Source organism: Phascolarctos cinereus, unplaced genomic scaffold (assembly GCF_003287225.1).
Source record: "Phascolarctos cinereus isolate Bilbo 61053 unplaced genomic scaffold, phaCin_HiC Scaffold_5;HRSCAF=322, whole genome shotgun sequence".
In the NCBI taxonomy this organism is placed as follows: Eukaryota; Metazoa; Chordata; class Mammalia; order Diprotodontia; family Phascolarctidae; genus Phascolarctos; species Phascolarctos cinereus.
This window is the reverse complement of record NW_027555958.1, coordinates 93415753-93439058: the sequence shown is the minus strand read 5'-3', so window position 1 is coordinate 93439058 and position 23306 is coordinate 93415753. Positions and strand designations below refer to the sequence as shown.

Below are 23306 nucleotides of genomic sequence, written 5' to 3'. Positions count from 1 at the left end.
GGCAGGCTTAGGCCGGCTCTCTCCTCTCCGTTCCATCCCCTCCCGGATCCGTCTCCACACCACGTGACCTCGCTACGCGGCGGCTCCGGGAGTGCGGGTGTCGCACTCTGATGAGTTTACGGAACCGGCTGATTGGGGCTCCTGCCGCTGCCCCTGCCGCCTCTGCCTCTGCTCGGGCTCGGGCTGCGCCGCTCCGGGCCTTGGCCGCAGGAGCCAGCCCCTGCCGGCGCGAGCCGCCGCGGCGCGCGGACATGGAACCGTGAGTGCCCAGCGAAGGGGCGGGGGGAGGGACCCAGGCCGGCGACGGCGGGAGGAGGAAGAGGAGGAGACCCAGGTGGGAACGAGGCGTTTCTGGTGTCTGTAGGTGGGGGGACTGGGTTGGGGGGCTCCTGTGCAAATTTGTCTTTCCAGGCCAACCCCCACACCCCGCCCCGCCCCGGGATGAATGAGCCCCTCCCCTTACCTTCCCCCCCATATGGTTGGAGCTTCGTTCCCGAGGCGCCCCCCACCTGCGGGGCCATGGGTTGGGCCGCCCTTCCCTCCCCAGCGCAAGCGCATATGCAGCCGTCGCAGGGGGCGTGGGGGGAGGCGGGGAGGGGGCCTCCTTGTACACGTGGAACCTTCATACCTCCGGTGACTAAAGGTCGGGGCATCAGGTCCGGGATGGGGACGGGGACGAGGGGGAGGGCAGAGGGATGCCCGAGTGAGGAATCCCCAGGTATTTGAGATGTACATTCACAACTGGCCCGTCGCGCTCTTTAGAGCGGAATGGGTGCAATTCAGCAAACGTTTATTGAGGGACTAATGGTTGGAGGGGATGGCTTTGGCAACAGGAAAACCTAGGTTCGAGTGTGGCTTTTGGCACACTGGCTGAGACCAGGCGTGAGTCCCATGACCTTTCAGTGCTCCAGAAGACACTTCGTTACAAAGGAGTTTGCTGTTTTGCATTGGAGTAGGGAGTTTCCATGCTAGGAGGTCATCAGCTTGATGAAGTCTCAGGTCTGGACCAAAAGTGAGAGGCTCTGGGAACAGAAAGACACAGTCTCTGCCTTCAAGTGGTTTACAGTGTATAGTGTGGGGCATTTTCAAAGCAGCAATTGTTGAGGGCCTGGCTCTTGGAGTGAGGAAAGCCTGTGTTCAAATCCTGCCTCAAATGAGGGTGTTGGAATTGATGACTTTTAAATACCCTTCCAGTTCAAAATCTGTGATTCCCCCAAGCCCTGCCCTGCAACCTTCCCTGTCCCCTCAGTCCCTTAGGTTCACAACCTAGGAGTCATCCCTGACTCCTCACTATCTCTTTCCACCCCCCCACCTCCGCATATCCAATCTGTTGCCAAGGCTTGTCGATTTCACCTTTGCAGCATCTCTCCAGTACTTCCCCTTCTTGTGACACTGCCACCCCTCTAGTGCAGGCCCTTAGCACCTCACACCTGGACTATTGCAATAGCTGCTGGTGGGTCTGCCTACCTCTGCTCTCTCCCTACTCCAGGTTAAGTGATTTTCCTAAAACACAGGTCAGGTCATGTCATCCCCTATTCAGATGGTTAAGTACAAAATGCTCTGTTTGGCATTCAAAGCCCCTATCCTGCTTCTACCTTTCCATTCTTACACCTTAGTCCCTGACAGATACTCTTTGATCCAGTGATACTGGCTTCCTGGTTCTTCCTTGAAAGAGATACTCCATCTCTTGGTCCTGAGCATTTTCTCTGGCTGTCCTCCATGCCTGGAGCAGCCTTCCTTCTCCACTCTGCCTACCAATCTCAATGGCTTCCTTTAAGTCCCAACTAAAATACTCCATTCCATAGGAAGCCTTCTTCAACTCTCCTTAATTCCTTCTGTTAATTATTTCCTTTTTATCCTGTACATAGCTTGCTTTGTATATATGTGTTTGTGTGTTACTCCCCCATTAGACTGTAAGTTCCTTGAAGGCAGGGACTGTCTTTTGCCTCTTTTTGTATCCTCAGCGCTTAGCACAGTGCCTGATACATAGGAGGCTCTTAATAAATGCTGAGGGATTGACAATAAAGTATAATAGAAATATTAAGGGGAGAAAATAGGTCATTTTGAGGAAGAGGTTTTTTAGAGGAGAGATTTGAAGGAGGGTGGGGCATGGTTTATGTGGATAAAGGGTGGTAGTAATACTTGATGTTTTACAATGTAAAATGAAATTATAACAAACTCTCTTTTAGGATGCTTATTTCTGCATAATAGCCTGATATTCGTAACCCAGGGTAGATTTAGTAGTTAAAGGAGGGAACCACTTAAACTGATGGTTTTCTTTCTCTTTATTTGGGGTTGTGAATTCTGTGTTAGTTACCCTATTTATAGATTAGGATGATGTGACTTGAGGTTAAGGGAATGTTTTGTGAAGCCTGAGATTATCAAGGGTGTTGTATATTTAAAAGTAAGTGATTGAAAAGGCCTTCAGTGGATATGAAGTGTTGCAGGTGGCTGTTACATGTAGATAAGCTTCTATGAAGCCTTGAGGAAACATCCGAAGAGAGGTACAATCTAAATGTAGACCAGCATTGTGAAAAAAAAATGGATTTCATTATTATACACACCCATTTCCTTCATGCATCCTGCACCATTACATCTTGCTTCCTGTATTGCCTTTAACTCATTAATTTTGTCATGCTGTTTCTTCCTTCTCATTGCTTACACCCCTTCCCCCCACCTCCTGTGTTTCAAAGGTGATTTTTAGGCTTTTCCTTTGAGTGGGGGTGGATTCATGACGCATTAAGCCAGAATTTGCTTTCTGTAACTCTTTGTACATATGTGCCTAGCCCAGCATCAGGTACAATTAGGTACTTTGTAAATGCCTTTTTCATGATGATGGTCTGAGTGACCTTAGCCAGCCTTACAGAGTTAGGAAAACCCTGAGTTTTATTAGTTTTTCTATTAAAACACTGCTGACTTTGAGGCTTACTTTGAGCTGCTTGCATCTCTGAAGTTCCTGGCTTTCATTGGCTTGCCTCCCTGAGGCCGCAAAGTGTCAGTTTCTAAAGCTCTTTTGTCAGGAAGTGGAGATTAACTTTGAAGGGACCAGAGTCACCCGGGTTTCCTCAGCAATCATCCAGAAAGGAAGACAAGAGAATTAAGAGATTCCATAGTGAATAGAGTTGCAAGAAGTCACAAATAATGTGATAGCTTGAGGTTGTGCTCTTGTTTTTATTATGTGCTGTAGCATCTGTCATGTTGCAAGGTCATGTGTGTCTCTGATTGATGCTGTCTTTAGAAATGTAATGAATTTTCATCTCAACAGTACTGGTTGGGATGTTGTTTCTGTGTACAAACTTCAGGGAAGCAACAGTCTTGGTTGAGTGCTTAATGTGTGCCAGGCATTGTTAAGTGCTGGGGATATAAATCCAAGTGCAAAAAAAAAAAAAAAAGGTAGCCCCAGCCCTAAAGTAGCTCACATTACCGTGGTGGAAACCAACACATAAAAAGGGCTCTCTCGAGCTTTTTTTTTTTTTTGCCAGCCCATGTTACCAAACAAGAGATTTGTGTTTGTTTCTACTCAGTCTACTGTGATGCATTATCAGTGCCATGCTAGTCAGCAGGGGCTGTCCTAACTAGTTTTCATTTTAATTTAAAACTGAGTTCAGAGAGCAAGTGCAGCATTGGTAAGGATGAAAAGAGGCTAGGTGCAGCTGTTGGAACGGTAGAAAGAAGTAGAGGCAGCTGTGCTTTAAAAAGCACACAGAGTGGGAAGTCTTCATCTCAGCTCTGTTATTTTCTAGCTGTATGGATTCCAGACAAGTCATTTTTACCTCTTGGAGGTTCTGTTTTCTCATCTGTCAGATGAAAATAGTATTTGCATTGCCTACCTCACAGGGTTGTTGTGAGAATCACACGAGATCACGAAGGTATAGCAGTTTTTAAAACTCCAAAGTGCTATATAAGTATAAGCTGTTATTAAGTGACTACAAGTCCCACAGAACACTGGCCATTTAAAAGGGTTGGGAGCAGACTCCTGGAAAGCCTAACAGCTCTACCAGTAGGGCCCAACTGCTCTGAGCACCGATAGCCCCTAAGGGCCTCCCTATTATATCTTAGTGCTGTAATTGATTTTTATAATACTGACTACACAAAAAAGGCTAAATTACATTCAGTATAATAGATGTTTGTTGATTTGTGCAGTGAACCCTGTTTAAGAAGGCAGGGAACTGTTCAACACATTTTAGAAAGATTTCCATTAAAAAACAGTTAAAGTTTAAAAAAAATAAATGTCTCAGCAGCCTCTTGGACAGTTGAGTTATGTAGAACAGCTTATTCCCAAACAGTGCCTGATAAATAGGCACTCTAATGAGTAGTCTAAGGAAGAAAAAGGCAAGGAAGGAGAACTATTTAGGATGGTAGGGAGGGAATGTTTGAAAGTCACTAATGCTTCTGCTTTAGTTATATATATTTTTTGTTCATGTTTATGATTTGACATTTTCGTGTTCCTTGACAGCTTTGGTATTAACAGAACATTTTGATGTATAGTTGGAGAATTATTGCTTTTTGGATTTTATTGTTACAAATTAACTGTTAACAATGCAGGTTAGACAAGGTGATCTACAAGGTCCCTTCCAGCTATAACATGCTGTATCTGGGTCCATGTCCAAATTGGCAAGTGTTTTCCTCAGCTGAAAAGAAAACTTAGTAAATAACAAAAATAAACCTAATATAATGGGAATTATGATAGCTGTGGCAGGTAACTTGTCATAGTAGATCAAGAGCCATCTCACCTCCGAGTTAGGAAGACTTGGGGCTTAAGTCCTGCTTCTGAAGGGTACTGGCAGTTGAGCAAGTCTTTAAACTCCCAGATTTTAAATTGTCAAGCAGCTGCAGTTCTTTCAACATTGGTTCAAGGATGTTCCTCACTGAGAGTTTCCTATGTCAGTGAAATCGCAGGTTTGGTCCCAAACCAGAAGTACTAGACTCATACTCTTGACTTTTAGGTTGTTGGGAGAATCAAATAATGCAATATAGGAAGAGTTTCTAGGGCATGTTAAAGTGCTGTTATATATAGAGGAAGGCACTGGACTTCTGACTTTAATAGATAGGGAACTTTCAGGTGAGGAAATTCCCTTTTGCCAGCATGGGGAGTTTTCTCATCTGAAAGTACCCAACAACAAAGAAATTAGCAACAATTTGTAGTCAGGAAGATCTGGGTTCAAGTTGTACATCTGACACTTCTTAGCTCTGTGATCATGGACATCACAGCCTTTAAACCTCAGTTTCCTCATCTGAAAAAATGGAATTAATACCTGTGGTACACAGGTTATTGTAAGTTAGTCAATTACTGTTTATTAAGTGCCTGTTTTGTGCCAAGTATTAAGTGCCAGCATATAAGAAAGGCAAAAGACAATCTCTACTCTCAAAGAGTTCACAACTAAAGAGCTCTGGTCTCAGAGTTCATAGCTGTAAACATATGCAGGATAAATCGAGGTAGTCAACAGATGGAATATCCTACCATGGAGGACGTCAAGAAAGGCTTCCTGCAGAAAGTGGGATTTTAGCTGAGACTCGAAGGAAGCCGGAGAAGCCAGTCGGTAGGCTAAGATGAGGAAGGAGAAAGTTACAGGCATAGGGGACAGTGAGTGAAAGTGCCCAGAATCAGGAGATGGAGGAACAGCAAAGGGCCAGGGTCACTAGATTGGTAGGTACATGAGAGCAGGGGATATAAGGCAAAAGAAGATTAGAAAGGTAGGAAGAAACTAGCCAGTGTAGGGAGGACTTTAAAAGCCAAAGAGGATCTTGTATTTGGTCTTAGAGGCAATAGGGAGTTCTGGAGTTGATTCAATAGGGAAGTAACATGGTTAGATGTTCACTTTAAGAAGATTAATTTGATGGCTGAATGGAGAATGGACTGGAGTTTGGAGAGGAGGCAATTAGACCAACCTGTGGGCTATTTAAGTAGTCCAGGCATGAGATGATGACTTCATACTGACTTCTGTGGCTTCCTTCATTGAAAGTCAGAGGAGAGAAGGGGGAATGTACAAGAGATGTTCCAAAGGTGGAACTGAAGGATTTGGCAGCTGATTGTGAGGGTGTGAGGATGGTGGTAGTGAGCGAGAGTGAGGAGTCCAGGAATGCCCCTTACATTTCAAGCCTGGGTCACTGGGAAGATGACAATATCCTCAACAGTAATAGAGAAGTTAGAAAGAGGCAAGTGTTTTGGAGGAGAGATAATGAGGTCAGTTTTGGATATGTCGAGTTTAAGATGTCTGTGAGCCATTCAGTTTGAAGTGCCCAATAGGCAGTCAGAGATGCTAGACAAGAGTCAGGCAAGAGGATCAGGCTACAGAAACAGACCTTGGAATTATCTGCATAGAGGTAATAGTTGACTCCATGGGAGCTGACTAGATCACCAAGTGAAATAGTATAGAGGGAGAAAAGACGAGGACCTAGAACAGTCTGGGTCAAATGAAATAATGCATGCCAAGGGCTTGAAAAACATGGAAGTAATATATGTTCATGCATGCATATACACACACACACATATGTGCATGTATATTAAACATATATGTCAGTTCTTAATGGCAGAAAGTGTGAATCTAGGTGTCCTGACTGCTAGTCTAGTGTTCTTTAAACTTTTAAAAGTGTATCACTGGGCTGAAACTCTCATTATCAACAACAGCAACAACTTACAGGAGAGGCATTGTTGCCTAGTGGATAGAGAGCATCTTCCCAGACCTTTTCTTCTCATTCTACTTTCTCTTCTAATTCAAACACTTATGGCCCATTACTAGCCTACTGCTTCCTTGAAGAGCTGGAGACCATCTCAGGTGAGCTCCTAAACTCCTTTGTACCCATTCTCTAAACTCTGCACCAACACTTACTTATTCTTCCTTTCCTCACTATGTCTGCTTCTCTTCAGTCAATCAGGAAGTATTTATTATGTGCCAGGCACTTTTGAGTTCTGGGCATATGAATACAAACAAAAAGGAGAGTTGAATAAGTTGGAACATCAGCTGTGGGGAATGGGATAGGGAGTCAGCTAGAGATGATCCTAAATGTCATTGGCCGCTTTACAGACTCATGGCATCTAACCCACGTGGGGCTCAAGCTAGTCAGTGAGCATTTATTACTTCTTGTGGGCCAGACCCTGCAAAGCATTGGGGATGCAAAGAAAGGCAAAAGACTGTTCCTGCTTTCAAGGAGCTCACAGTAACTTCCTTTAGTCATTCTAGGCAACGGGAATAGAACAAGCAGGCAGTGGGATTTACCCAGAGCTGTGGTTTGGTGTGGTGGCTGTGATGAAAGGAAAGAGAACATGGGTTTCTAGGGTGTTAGCCACATTATTCTTGTAAAGGCTGATTAGAGGGAAAGAGGGAAAGCCAGAAGTTGACTGAAGAACTGGGAGAAGAGAAAACAATAAAGGAACTGTGGTCATCAGTGGATGTGAAGAACAGGTTTAACAATAATGCCTTACATTTACAGCTTACAGAGTGCTTTCCTCAGAAAAATCTTGGGAGGAAGGTGGTACACATATTTCTTCCATTTTACAGATAAGAAAACTGAGGCCCAAAGGAGTTAAGTGACATATCACACTAGTAAGTGTTGGAGGTATGATTTCTTCTAAGATCTTGGAAGTTGAACAGTTCTTAGTGATGGACAAGGGCCAGGGTTTGATTGAATTTATTCATGGTTGAAGTAGGGTAGAGATGAAAGTCATCTGAGTCAAGGAAGTTGAAGAACTGTGCTTGAAGGGATGTTGAAGTGGGTGAGGATAAAAGCCAGAGATGAGATGGCATGGGAGGGACTTTGAGCCAGGTGTGGAAATAATCAAGAACTTCAAAGTTCATCAGACATTTATTCATTGCAGTGCAGGAAGATCATAAGGATGGGCAGAGAGCAGCTTAAGTAGGTGGCAGGGACTTCCCTGAGGAGAGACTGTTGAGAGGCAGTGACTTATAGGATATGACACTTCAGTGGAAAATACAAGCTTGTATTTGCAGACCGAGACTTGAGAATTCTTTGTCTTCTCCTTTAGGAGTTGTGTCCTTAACACTTCCAAGAGAGACTTTTTTTTGAGAGATTTTCCTAGAGGACTCAGTTATTAATGACTGAGTTCAGGCTTAACCTTCTGCCCTCAAACCAAATTGGTTATCAGTCATAGAGGGTGTAACTTTATGCATGGAAAGTAAGTCTTTAAAAAGTAGTAGTAACTAAAAACCTTTTTAAACAAGAAAAGAAAAAAAAATGTGACCAGGGCAGGAAGGCTGTTTTCATAGTGGAGTAGAAAACATGAAACCTGAATTATAAAGTGAAGCCGTCAGACTTGATGTCTGCTAAGGTCACTTTGAGTTCTAAAGGTCTGAGATGTTAGTTTTAAAGAGCTTCTTGGGATCTGAAAGTTGTCAGCAGTCTGTGAAACTTGAAAAGTAGGTGGGAAAAGACTGTCAAAGGCTCTAAATGCCAAGGGGAGAAGTTTATATTTAATTCTGACTCAATAGGGAGCCACTGAAGGTTTTTGAGTAGAAGGTGACATGTGTGGATTTCTTTTAGGAATATGGATTTGGCAGGTATGTGGAGGATGGATTCAAGAGGGTTGAGACTGGAAGGAGTTAGACCAATAAGGTCGCTTTACCATAGTCCTTGCAATAGGACCTGGGCCCAAATTAGGCTGTGTGAATGAAGAGAAGGGGAATAGATATGAGAGATGCTGTGGGTATGCCATGATTTGGCAAAATGGTATGAGATATGAGAGTCGAGGGAGAGGGAAGTCAAGGATGACCCTGAGATTATTAATCTTGGTGACTGAAAAAATGAGGATTTCCTCAGTAGAATTGGGCAAGTTTGGGGGAGGTTTAGAAGGGAAATACAAGCAGTGGTGTGGACATATTGAGATGTCTTAGAGAGGTTTCCAGCAGGCATTTGGCAGCATGAGACTGGAGTTTAGGAGATTTTATGGGCTGTCTAGTACTTTGGGAGTCCCATTGAAGCTTATGAGATCACCAAAGGAGAATTCAGAGAGAAGGGGACCCTAGACAGAGCCTTGGGGAATACTCACTATGGGTAAAAGGAGGATGATACAGGAAAGGAGACTGAACAGTGGTTAAGCAAGTAGGAGAAGGAGGTGGTCAGGCAAGCTGTACCAAAAGCTGCAGAGATGCCAGGAGTGATGAAGACTTAGAAAAGGACACTGGATTCAGCAGCTAAGAGGTTGCTGTTAACCCTAGAGACATTTTACTTGAATGCCTGGTTTCCCAGGGATTGAGAAGAGAATGGGAGTTACAGAAGTGGAGACAGTAAAGTGTATATGACCCTTTCTGGGAATTTAGCTATGAAGTGGAGAAGAGATACAGGATGATAACCGGAGGAGATGACAGGGTCAAGTAAAGGTTTTTAAAAATTGGGAAAGATCATGGCTTGTTTATAGAAGACAGAGAAGAAGCCACGGGATAAGAAAATATTGAAGATGAGAGAGAAGGGATAAGCATCTGGAAGAGAGAGGAAGGGAAGATACCAAGAGCACAGGTGGAGGAATTGCCTTGCCAAGGAGTGTACCTGTCCCTTCAAGGACTGAAGCAAAGGGGAAGAGAATGGGGAATGAAAAAAATGGGTTTTGCGTTATGGAGCTTATTCTCTGTGGATGGCCTCTCTTTTCTCAGTAAAGAGAAGGCACAGTTTTCTGAGAAGAATAAGGAAGAAGTGCCTGAGGAGAGAGGTTAAAGTTTGCAATAATAGGTGCTGTCAGGCTGTAAGAGAAGAATAAGAGGATTGGTGTGCAGAAATGAGGGCTCAGCTGAAATTAGATAACAAATTTATAATCAACTGAGTCACACAGTTGCATAACTTTCCCCAGGAGTATGCAGCAGCATCTAAGTAGGAACAGAGAAGGCAGATAGTAGGAATAAGGGCTTGGCAAAATGTTTGGCAAATAATAAGGGATTCAAGATGATGGGCCAAGATTTTGTTTATACTCCCTACTAATTTCAAACAGTCAAATGGACAGTGAATGAAAATAAAATTAACCAGTTATTGAGCACTTACTCTTTGCTAGGCATTGGAAAGAATTCAGAAGCCCATAAGGTAGGTTCAGGAGCTTATGAACTAGTTTGAGGGGTGAGACATTTTCATATGAAAAGATAAATTGAAGTTCTGGGAAACAAATGAGTACCTGGTGAATGAGTTCTGAGGATGAGGAAGGACTTTCTGGTGAAGTGGGACTTCAAAGGTTTCTTGGGAAGTCAAAGAAGGAAAAGGAAGAATTAAAGTTGATTTGGAATATGCATGGAATTTAGGTACGTGAAGAGTGAGAAAGAGTATTCCATACCAAGAAAATAGTGCAAATAAAGGCAAGGCATTTGGAAAATGCACCAGTAATAATAATGATGATAGTGATAATGATTCACATTTATAGAACACTTTAAGCTTTGCAAAGCACTTTTTCTTACAAACAACTATATGGAGCTGGTTAAGTAGTATTTTATTCCCTCATTTTACAAGTGAGGAAACTGACATGAAATGCTTTGCTCCTGGTTACTCAGGTAGTAGGTGTGAAATGCAGGACTCAAATTCAGGTCTTTGGATTACAGGACCAAAACTCTTTCCATTATATGTTGCTGTAAAATAATTTATTGATCCACTATCTCTAGATCATGATAATCCTTTCATGTAGTAACCCTACCATTTAGTGGGTTAGAAAAAAAACAATTTCCTCTTGCTGGAAATATGAAATAAATCCTTATCTGTAAGATACCTTTCAGTGCTAAATCCCATAATCTTCATGGGAAAATGAGAGTTGGACCAGATGATCCCTATAAGGACCCTCCTGCTCTAATATTCTATGGTAGACATAAGGATTGTGTGACATAAGTGTGTTGTCAGGAGTTCTTGACTTTTGGATTTGGTTTTACTTTCTTTTCAGGGTCTTTTCAGGGTGTCCTAAAGAAAACAATTTCCTCTCAATTGCCTTCATTGAAATGAAGTGAATAGATAAATAGGAGAAGAGTATTGTGATGTAAAAACTTAGATATTAAAATGTAATAGACCTATCATTAGTACAGCAGCAGTAAAAGTGGACTCTGGGAGACTTACTGGTTATCAATTAGTGCTGAGCCTAGAGAAATATTTTAGTAGGAGTCTTGCATGAAGTCTAACTTGCATGATAAAGTAGCCTGTTCTTCAGATGATTTGGTATGTTTCTGTAGTTTCCCATAGTTTCCTGTCAGTTGTTAGAATAAAGTCAGAGAGCACAGGGCCATTTCTGTGTTGTGAGGATCCTATATTGGAATTGAAATGGCTTAGCCCATTTTAGAGGAAGTTTAAAAACTTAAGTACAAACAAGTGTGTGATTTTCTTAGGACTCTGCTTATGGGGAGGAAGATGCAGATGATCACAGTGCAGTGATACTTTTTTACTCTGGGATCATTTGGAGACTGAGGTGTTTAAGTAAATTGTTTAAGTAATGAAGATTACTTTATAAAGGTCAAAATTTTCTTTAAAAGATTTTAACCATTTTCAATCAATCAAAATGCATTATGTGTTTTGGTTAGAATTCTTTCTAAAATGTATTATATGTGCTTTCCCTTCTTACACATCATTCTGTCTCTTCCGTTATTTCAGCCTGTTAAATGATTGCTCCTCACTTCACCCTTCCACTTTTTAATGTGCACAAAGCAAGAGTAAAATGGCTCTGAAAGGCTCTCCCTTGAGCAGAGCAGACAGGTTTAGTATGTTAATGTTGTAACGTTTTTTCTGCTTTTTATTCTGAGCCTTTTGTGCTTATTTCTTGGTTTTTGGCTGTGTTCTTGATGGTTGAGGTTGCAAAACTAAGGTGGTAATAATAATAATAATTATAATAGCTAACTTTTATATAGTGCTTATTACCAGCCACACTATGCTAAACACTTTACAGTTACTATCTCATTTGATCCTCACCTCAGTTATAGCACTATCCCCATTTTGCTGTAAGGAAACTGAGGCAAACAGAGGTTAAATTGTTTACCCAGGGTCACACAGTAAGTGTATGAGGCCAGATTTGAATTCAGGTCTTCCTGATTCCAGAATCCATTGCACTACTTCACTGCCTTGTACTTAATTCTACCCTTCCTCATTAGCTATCCTATTTGAGATCTCAGAGGACATTCACGTCCCATTGCATTCAGCCTTCTTTTTTGGCTTTCTGAGAGAGGCTCTTTCTTAATTCCTTTCCAAGAAAATTGCTTAAGGTCCCTTCAGTCCTCAGATGCTTGTAGACATGGTTTCAAGATGAAGAAGTGGTATATAGGCTATTGAAATGGCAAAATTAAATCTGTCTCTTCCCTATTGTTTGCCTGTTCTTACATCTTATTAAACGAGTGCCAGACTTGGGGTCAGGAAGATCTGGTTTCAAATATGATCTCTTGCCCTTATCATTTATTTGTATGACCTTTGGGCAAGTCCTCATTCCATCTTTCAACTTTAATTTTCTCTTCTGTGAAATGAGGCTAATCACTACCCACTGCACAGTATTATGAGGAAACACTTTGTAAACCTTAAAGCTCTATTATAAATGTGAATTATTATTGTTAAGAGAAGGTATTCTATAAATAACCTGATACTGGATTGGGAGCCAGGAAATTCAGTTTTTCATTCTGGTAGTGAGTTGCTCTATCATCCTGTATAAGTGACATTGCTGCATTCTTCGCCATCTACCATATTTCACAAGAACGCTGTAAATAACATGGGAAGTGTTTTGATCTCCAGAGAGGCACTGTGTAAATTCAGTATCATAAAATAATAGTGCTTATGATGATAATAATAATGGTTGTGATAGGGAGGAGAGAGCGCCTTTAAAATTGTTTTTCAGCTGTTCTCTTCTGTGAGGTGATAGATCTCCTAACTTATCTTTCTTAGGATCCTCTTAGAGAATGACACTAAGGGTATACAGTGGAGGGATTTGAATTATGTTTCTAATTTATTTTGTATGCCCTCCAGCAAGTATGTTTTGGTCTTTCAAGGAAGTGTTGGTTACTGATGGGCTTAGCATCCAAGAACTTGGGAATGATTTGGAGAAAAGAGCTTTCAGCAAAGGGCCGTATGTTCATCAGGGACCCTGGTGCTCCTTTGCAAGATAAGCTTCTAGAGATAAGCTTTCTAGGGTGGGCGAAACCTTTCCAGATTTGGCCAAGGTTTTGAGAATGTGTTAATGATCTGATTTTGAAAAAGGAAATTGATTCTGTTAACAAAAAAAAAGTTATACATACTAACCATCAGCCACATGGTACAGTGGATGAAGTGCCAGCATCACAAAGATTTGAGTTTTCCTGGCCTCAGACACTTAGTAGCTGTGTGACCTTGGGCAAGTCATTTAACCCTGTTTGCCCCGGTTTCCTCATCTGCAAAATGGGAATAATAATAGCATCCACCTCTCAGGTTGGTTGTAAGACTCAAATGAGATAATAATAATAAAGCATTTAGCACAATGCCTGGCACATGGTAAGCACTGTGTATTTAAGTGCTTAGCTATTAGTATAGAGACATGCTAGTACAGTGGAATGTGGATTTGGAGTAAGAGGCTCTTGTTTCAAATCCCTGTGCTTCTACTTAGTACTTTTCTTACCTGTCTGGGCCTTAGTCTCCTCATCTAATAAGAGAATTAACTATAGATAACCTTTTAAGGTTTCTTCCAGCTCTAAACATATGTGACCTTAAAAGGTACTGATGTAGATCTTACCATCTGAAAGAGTCTGCAGTCTACTTCTAGGTGATTTATTCTGAACATATATCATCTGTTATATCCAGGGGTGGTGGTAAATATTTAACAGTTGGCTCTCTGAAAAAGCATGACACGCTTTTAGTGTGCATTATTAACATTTTCTCCATCACTCTCTTAAATCTAAATAACAATAAACCAAGTCCTAATCTGTAGGATTTGCCAATTTCCAAGGTGTAAATGCTTATACTAAAAATGTAATAAATCGGCTCTCATGAGCCAGTAGGAACTGCTTCCAGCTGAACCCTAGTTGTATCAGATAGCAGGTGTTTGTAGGGCAGTTGCCTCACACTCCTTGTTTTTGATGCTGTGGGAAAAGCATTGAAATGTAAGGTCTAAAGTACAGTTTTTGCATTTAATTTAAAATCCTGCTGAATCCGTGCTAGTCATACCCATGAAACAATGACAGAACCCTGGAAGACAACAGGCATGCTACCTATAGTATGCACATTAGATTGTAAGTACTGTAAGAAATCAGAGGAGGACCTGATGATTGAAATGTTTAGGAAAGACTTCATGGAGTGATAAGGCTTAAATTGGGTCTTGAAGGATAGGTAGAATTTGGAAGAAGAGAGAGTATTACAGGTCAGGATAATAAAATGGGTAAAAAGAATGTGAGACTGAGGTTATGAAAAGTTCAGGTAGAATAAAGGTATATATTGGGAAGCATTGGGTAGTAGGCTCTAAGGTAGGCTCTATGCTCCTAGGGGAGAGTGGGCAAAAATTATTCATTTTTTGTCATTGTAATCCCAGTGTTTGAGAAGGTAGTTTTTAAAAAATGCTCATTGAATTGAATAGATGCAGGACATAGATGGATTGTGTTTTGCCTCTTTGGAGGGAATATCACTATGAGATCATAGATCCTTTGACATGTCAAAGCAGTGACACAAATAATCCTCATTTCGAGGCAACTTGCCAGGTTTAGTGCAGAGGCTTTGTTGGTTATCAAGATATGCTTGGCATCTTGGATATAATTAGCTTTACTTGTAGAATTCCAGGAGAATTTCACTGGGAGAAGAAATAGATGAAGGATCTAGTTCAGTGCAGTAAATGAATTAGGAAAGGCAGCTGGGCTAGTACAGAGAATACAGTTGGACACATTGGAGAAAGTACAGCTCTTATTATTTTAAGACAGAGACACATACCTCACAGCAGTTAGGACAGTGCTGATGAAAATATCTGTAGTTCTGGAGTTTAAATTTCCCATAGTTAAAGGAATGTTATTGGGGAAGGAGGAAACAGTTTTAAGCCTATGGTCTGTTCTAAACAAAATGATGAGGTTTCAGAATTTTGTCTTTGTGGCTCTTTCAGACTAGGCATATAGAACAGTGAGAACAGTAGAGTACAGAGAATGATATCTGATACAGTTATTACAGCCTGTCCAATATCCACTCCTCTAACCTGCTAGAAATAGAGCTTGGATATGCTGGTTGTGGGCTGTTGATTATTTGGGTGAGATAAAGGGAGTGCCAAGGGAAAGAGTTTGCTTTTTTTTTCTTGGTCAGGTTCTTTGAGCCAATTTAATCTTATGGCTAACTTGGCCTTAAACAACCTTAATGTTCCAGAATGGGTAGGTTACTTTACCTAATTTTGTTCTCTTTTCCCAACTTCTTTTTTGGTTTTGTTTTTGGTCCCAACTTGAGATTTCATAGGTTCAGAGAACTCTCAATGAGGGCATTCCCTCTCCCAATGCAGGTCAGCAGCCGATCTGCAACTACATCCTTAGAAAATTGCTTGGAGGGTACTGAGAGGTCTGGAGACTTGCTCTGGATCATGAGTCCACTCTGTGTCAGCATGGGACTTGAATGCAGGTCTCCTTGCCTCAGAGCTCAGCACTCTCTTTACTGTGCTTATGCTGTCTCTTTTTAGCACAGAGTTGTTGAACCTGGGCATTCATTCATGATTTGTGGAGATTTGAAAGGACACCAAAGATCAGCTTCTCTGAGACTTAACAGGGAATACATTGTGTAAGCTTTCCTGGAAATGCATGTATGATACTGTGTCATTTTCTTTGCTAATTTCCTTTCTTTTAATATTTCTTCTTCTTTCTCTGCCAAGGAATGGGTTTCCAGGTGTCACTGTTCTATTCCAAACCTTAAACTTTACTTTAAAAAATGATTATTTCCATTTCAGATTCAGTTTTCTTCTTCCTCCAAGTAATATCTTCTTCCTATTGCTTTCAGCCTCTGCTTGAGGAACTCTTGGTGTTCCTCAGAATCTCGATACAGTATCTGTTCCAGAGCAGCAGGTTATCCTGAGAATAGTGTAACGTGAGTGCACGTAAAAGATTCTTTGCCTGTGTGATTTTTCAAAATGAAAATAACCCTGTGCTTCATGAATGCTTTGAGAAGTTGCAAATCCTTCCTTCTGCAGATTGTTGAAAATAAGTGTTAAATTTTTCACCCTAAGAAAATAAATAATGGACTTAGTTTTTGAGGAAGGCAAAGGCACACAGAGGTGGCTTGGGTAGATGGCTGAGTTGTACTAACCTTTCCTTTTCCCTTTGGAAATTATTTGATGTCAAGTTGCTTTAACTTGATCATTTCCATCTATGTATAGTGCAGTGGAATGGAGTATTAGATTTTGAGTTCCTCAGTTCAAATTCCAGTTCTTCTGTTTACTACCTCTTAAGATACTGGGGCAAGTCATTTAATGTTTTTGGGACTCAGTTTCCTCATCTGTAAAATGAGACATTTGAACTAGATAACCTTTAAGGTCCCTTCCAGTTGTCAATTTATGATCCTATGAACTCATCTGAAAAGACCCATTCTGCTTCTCAGCCCTTTTCTTAGAAATAAGTGATAGTGTTTGACAGCAGTAGTTTTCTAGGTCTTAATCGCAGCTTTGTTACTGTTTGACTTCGGGCAAGTCACTTCAAAGCCTTAGTTTCTTCACCTGTAAAATGAAGGAGCTGGATTCTAACATCCTGTGCTTCTTTGAGGCTTTGTAGATTCCTGTGTTTTGTGATATTTAAAACTGAAGTCTTAAAAACAAGGTCAGTTAAATTGCTTTTGATTTTCACCCAAGCTAGAACTTTTATGATTTCCTTAATTTTATAATATCAAAGTTTCAGCCTCAGTTTGTATTCGAAATACGTGGACTTTAAAATATGGCATGGTTAACACACAAAAAGGTTAGAGGTGTATCTAGAGCTGGCAGAATCTGTTGGCACCAACAGTAAAGTCCAGCAGAAGGATGGCAAAACTCATGTTTACCTACAGACTTTGCTCATCTTGGGCAGCCTGGTTCTCTTCCAAGGAGGGATACCATGAAAATAAATGAATTCTTCCTCTGTGATCAAACCATGTTAGTCTAGTGGGTTGGGAGGACATAGAGATTTTTGTTACTTGTCAGTTGTATATGAGTTTTCTTAGCTTCCTCAACCACGGATTTTTTTCTGGGCACAAAGTATAGCAGGCTGTAGTTTAAGTCTAAATCCTGGGGCCCTGCTAAGGGAAAATGTCAGAAAGGGTACCCTCTAGTCATTGTGAACCACAGAATAAACAAATCTAGGGGTGACAACACTCTGCCTTCATATTAGTAAACAGCCTCTTCAGTCTTCCTCCCCCTCAGTAGAAAGATTTGGTTAGTGTGTGTGTGTATGTATATGTGTGTGTGTATACACAAAGACATATGTACACATATGCATATATATGCTTGCCAGTGAATCCTTGAGGTCATTGATAAGCAATTTCATGTGCTTGGAAGTGTCAGTAAAACCCTTTCTTCCAATTAGGAGAGCTATTGTACCTTAGTATCACTGAGGCTAAAGCATATATTCTTAACCTTTTTTTACAATCATGAACCCCTTTGTCAGGCTGGAGAAACCTATGGGCCCTTTCTCAGAGTAATGGTCTTAGATGCATAAAATAAAATATGTTGGAACAAAGGAAAAATTAATAATGAAATAGTTAAAAGAATATTTAAAAATAGAATTTTTAAAAAAAGGTTCACTGACCCCTTGGACCCCAGTTAAGAGCCCATGCTTAAAAGAGTTCTTGTTCAAAAGCTGCCCTTACTAATTACTTTAGGTTTATTTGTCCCCTTTCTCTTTTTTAAAATTTTTTGTTTTTAGGCAGTTAGGGTTAAGTGACTTGCCCAGGGTCACACAGCCAGTGAGTGTCAAGTGTTTTGGTCTGAGGCTGGATTTGAACTCAGGTTCTCCTGACTTCAGGGCCAGGGCTCTATCCACTGCGCCATCCAGCTGCCTCTATTTGTCCTCTTTCTCAGCTGTACTTGGGGCATAGTAAACACTGAATAAATGATTATTGATTAACTGACTGTGGATTTCTCTGGCAAAAACAAAACAAACAAAATTAAAAAAAATTCCTGCCAACTTATTTTTAGTAGCACTGTCAGAATGCATAGGAAGAGAGTCTGAGAATGGGGAGCTAGGCTTGCTCTTGATTGAGGTCACCTTTTCTCTGCTGATTTATTTTCTGTTCATTCTCCTATCAGATTCCAAAATGAGACTCATTTGAAAACAAGCAGAGGTTTTGCTGTAAGAAGAGCCATGCTTTGAAAAAGTTACTTCAGAAGAATAGAGAGATCTTGTTAGACGTTTTCTGCAGACCGTGTCAGCTATGTAATCTTGATTGGTTTGGGTTACAGACTGACTGCAGGAGCTTCGCTGTTTGTGCAGAACCACTGCCGTATTTCTCAAGATGAGGTTTAGCGCCACATAGCAGGCTCAGGGCACTTGCATTTGTGGAGGTTTAGATTCATGGACCTCATCTGTCTGAATGGTGAGGTTAATGGGTGGGGGATGGCAGGGAAACCTTATGAGTGTGTATGGGACCTCAAAATCCTGGTGCCTCCAAGTCGTTTCCTAACCAAATACAAGTTATCTTAATGCAGAAATATTTACACATCAGGAAGGAGTTGAATATTATGTAAAGCTAATTTATAATCTCTTACTCTTGCATATTCCTCATTCCTGTTTTCTTTCTCTCCTTCCCCCCCCACCCATCCTCTACTTTCTTCCTCTGTTACTAATTTTCCTCTTATTCTCTTTTCCTTTTGCCCCTCAAATTGACAGTTTCCCCCAGCTAGTTAGAGACAAGTGGACTGTGTCAAATTCTTAGTTTCCCTGAGAGCAGAAATGAGAAAATTCATGTAGCATACAAAACAAAAACCAAGAGTCCCTGAGCTCAAGGAGCTTATATTCTGAGGGGGAAGGAAGAGAGAAAAAGTCTAGGGCAACAAAACAATACACGGATACAACCTATGAAGAAAGTGTGTGTGTGTGTGTGTGTGTGTGTGTGTGTGTGTGTGTGTGTGTGTGTGTGTGTGAGAGAGAGAGAGAGAGAGAGAGAGAGAGAGAGAGAGAGAGAGGAGAGAGAGAGAGAGAGAGAGAGAGATGTGCACACACCAGACGCATATACCAAGTCACTGTGTCACTGTTTTGGAAAATTGGGGATAGAGTTCAGTAGCCACTGGGGCATGGAGAATGGGGGTGTAGCTAGAGGTGGCCATGGTCTAAGTTTTGAAGAAATTAGGGATTTCTGAAAAGCAGAGGGAAGAGGGATTTCAGTTAGGCCAGAATTTTACAGCCTCCGGAAAGGCCCTCCAGCTGGCAGATGGGATGTCCCGTATGAGGCAGTAGCAAGTCAGCCAGTTTGACCTGACCAAAGAAGTGGACAAGTAGGTAGGAGGATTGTGAAGGACTTCTTGGTCCCTAGTCTCACGCTTACTTTTTAGAATTCTTTTTATTTTTGGTTAGGCAATGGGGTTAAGTGCCTTGCCCAGGGTCACACAGCTAGTAAGTGTTATTATATGTCTGAGGCCAGATTTGAACTCAGGTCCTGCTGAATCCAGGGTCGGTGCTCTATCCACTACGCAACCTAGCTGCCCACTTTTTAGAATTCTTGCCAAGTATTGATTTTTGCTGTGAAGCATTTTGTCCTTTTAAAAAGTCCTTTCATCCACTGATATTTAGACTGGTTTACACACAGCAAGAATGTCAGTATTTTAATTCCTCCAGTGAAGTATCCAGTCAGCTACCTTGGAAAGAGTTCATCCTCTCTCCCCCACTCTTCCAGTAGAACTTAGGACTTATTACCTTTCTATAGAAAACAGTTCCTAAGACTCCAAAGTAGCATCCTGAGTGAGGAAATGGAAGAGAACTGACCTAAATTGTGAAGTACTAAACCAAGTACCTTGAATTTAAAAAATAAGTTTGCAGAGAATAATAGAAAATTATGAATTAGCATGCACATCAAGCAGCAAAGCTGTGAGCCCTTTCTCACGTGGGAGTTAGATGCATTTGTGTGGAAGCATTGTCTTGTGATCTGTGGGGCTTATGGTAATAGCAGTTCACATTGATTTCATAGCACTCTTAAGGCTTACAAGGTGCTTCTTCCCCATACCCTTATGAAAGGTAGTAAGGGGACTACAAGCTTCAGGAACACCCCAGTGCCCTTTATCTTAAGATATGGTGTCCACATACATGAGGGAGGTTCTTTTATTTTGTTCTCTTTGTCAAAGGTCATAATAATAGAGTTTGACAATTGATCTGTAATGTAATTTTCTCCCCTGGAAGGAATGGATTTTTCTTCCTTAAATAAGCTTCAAAATAGCAAGAAGGTTTTGCATTGAACATTTGATTTAGTGCTTGAAGAAATAACATTAGCTTCATCTAAGAGGAGTCAGTTTATTGCAGGGTGTCTCAGAAATCTTAGCACAGTTTTAAGCTTCAGCAGCTTAAAACTGCACTCTTTTGAGACATCTTGTATTCTTTTCTGCCAGAGAATATTATGTAAGCCACCTTCTACTGAGATTTCATTGACTGAAGTCCTTAATATCAGCTTCTTGCTGATAACAAAACGCTTCTTGTGTTTTAGACGTGCTTGGTCTTTACTATTGTCTTTGTGTGCAGTTTCCCTGTATGCACACCACTCATGGCTTGACTCATTAATTTTCGCTTTTTATAGGTTGGCACCCATGCGATTGTACACCCTGTCCAAGCGCCACTTCGTCCTGGTCTTTGTTGTGTTCTTCATTTGTTTTGGCTTGACTGTCTTCATTGGAATTGCAGGTAAGACTCCATTGGATGGTCCTTTTGACAAGGGATTAACTAGTTTTGCTTGGCCCTAATGGGGAGAGTGAAGACCTGTGATTGTTAAGTTGCAGAGATGGAGGTTTGGGTTAATATAAGGACAAAAATTTCCTAAGATTTAGGGTTATCTAGTGATGGAATGGGCTGACTTATTAACAAGTAATTTCCCTGGAAATCATTAGGCAGAAGTTAAGAATGTTGTAGGTATAATTCATGTTTAAAGTAGAGATCTAATTGAGTGACCCCTTCAAACTTGAAGATTCAGTGAAAACCTTAACTCTCAGCTAGTTCATTCTACTGTTCACTGTTAACTGGTATTACTGCAGTAATTATTAAGGCCGTTGTCTTAAGAGGCCTGAAGAGAATATATATATAAACTGGGCTCTGATGAATGGGAGGTGTGGGAGATACTAGAAATATACCTGAGAATACTAAAAAAAAAATTCGGTCTGGCCAAATATCTTTATAACATCATTATTTGTTACTGCACAGCTAGCCTTAATCACTAAATGGTATTGTCTCAGACAAGTTCAGACCTGGGAAAGACCTTAGCTTAAAAAGGCCAAAGTCTTCTGCTTTGTCTGGGTTCATCTTTGTTTGTCCTGAACTGTGTCTTGCCACTGGACCAGGTGGCTCTGGAGGAGAGAGTGAGGCTGGTGACTTTGCACAGCCCTGCCTCACTTAAATCCAATTACTTGTGAGTTAAGATATCACCTTCCTGATGTCATTAGTCCTCTTCAAAAATGAAGGACAAATAACAACAATTTGTTATTGCAAAGAACTGGAAAGAAGTGAATTGTCTACATGTCCAGGGGAACAGCTAAATACATTGTAACCTATCAACGTAATGAAATGCTATAAATATTAAGAACTGTTGAGTTGATCAGTTGACAAGCATTTTTTAGGCTTCTGCTGTATATCAGACATTCTGTTAAGTGTTAGGGATACAATTATAAAATCAGGACTGTTCTTGACCTCAGAGAGCTTATAATTCTGCTTAGGAGGCAGGAGGAGGGAGGATGAATACAGTATGTTCAGAGGTGAGAAAATAGAGAATATATTACAACCTAAAGAGAGACTGAGTGTGGAGCAGGGTGGGAGAGGATTAACAACTGGGAGAATCAGGAAAGCCCTCTTGAAGAAGGTGATACCTGAGCTGAACCTTCAATGGATCTTGAAATTTTAAGGGATAGTGGTGAAGTGGGAGAAAATTGTAGATGCAGTGTACGTTATGTAGGCCAGTTTGACAAGCATAATGTGTGTGAGATGGAGTAATATTTAAATCATCCTGGAAAGGAGGTGAGGAATATTGTGAGGAGTTTCTGTGTACAGCAGAGGAGTTTGAATTTTATCCTGGTGGCAGTGGACAACTACTGAAGCCCCAAGGAGTGCCAGAATTCAACCTGTGCTTCCTGTCCTTTAGTAGAATCAGTTTAGCAGCTTTAAGGAGGATAAATTAGAGAAGGAAGAGACTGAAAGCAGGGAGTCCAAATAGGAGGTTTGTCACAACAGTCCAGGGGACAGATGATGAGGGCCTGAATGAGGGTGGTTACAATCTATGTGTAGAGGATGGGGTGCCGATACTGAGAAGGCAGAATCCATGAGACTTGGCAGCTTATTTTATTTAAGGAATGAGAGAGTAAAGAATTCAAGGTCACTCTGAGGTTGCAAATTGGGGTGATTAGAAGGATGGTGGTGTCATTAGTACCAATTAAGTACTTTAGAAGAGTTAGAGATTTGGGAGAAAAGAAAATGAATTCTGTTTTAATTATGTTGAGTTTGAGATAGAAGTGGATATCTGAAGAGAGATGAGGTCTAGATATGTAGATTTTGGAATTATTTGCATAGAGATGATAATTAAACTCATGGATGCCGATAAGATTACTAAGACTATAGGGAAAGAAAAGAAGAGGACTTAAAGCAAAGTTCTGAGTTATGTCTATGCCTAGGAAAGAAGCAGGCAAAGATGAAGCTAAGATAAATTGGTCAGAGAGGTAGAAAGGAAACCACAGCAGAGCAGTATCATCAAAACCCAGGGAGAAAGCAGAATGAGGAATATAAAAACACATGTGAAACAACGTGAAATGAAGAAAGCAATCAGAAAAACAAGATGTACATTGACTACAAATGTATAAATGAAAAAATACATTCATAAGTATATAGAGTGATCACTTTGCAGAAAGAAAATTAAAGGGGACAAAAGAAATGATATAGTAGAATAAAGTTTTAGAAACAGAGTTGGGGGGCAGGCAGCTAGGTGGCACAGTGGATAGAGCACTGGCCCTGGAGTCAGGAGGACCTGAGTTCAAATGTGACCTCAGACACATGACACTAGCTGTGTGGCCCTGGGGAGATCGCTTGACCCCAGTTGCCTCACAGAAAAAAAAAAGAAACAGAATCAGGAAAACCTGGGTTCAAATACTGCCGCTGATACTTACTCTATGTATGACAATGGGCAGGTCATTTAATCTCTGAGTCTTAATTTACTCATTGATATCTATTTCATAGGGTTATGGTAAGCATCAAATCAAATAGTATAAAAGCACTTTACATTTA

General features: G+C 41.0%; 1 protein-coding gene across 4 annotated transcripts in view; it reads left to right on the top strand.

Annotated features, from left to right (window-relative positions):
* TMEM181 (transmembrane protein 181) overlaps positions 1-23306 on the top strand; it is a 98012-nt gene that overhangs the window by 23214 nt on the left and 51492 nt on the right. Inside the window, exons 1-3 of one of the 4 annotated variants that reach the window (XM_020986699.2) lie at positions 111-259; positions 15877-15963; positions 20626-20729. In XM_020986699.2, the coding sequence (XP_020842358.1) occupies positions 111-259; positions 15877-15963; positions 20626-20729 (340 nt within the window). Of the gene's footprint in view, positions 1-110; positions 335-15876; positions 15964-20625; positions 20730-23306 lie in introns of those variants that run through there. The other 3 variants (XM_020986701.2, XM_020986703.2, XM_020986702.2) reach the window with 3 other exon arrangements.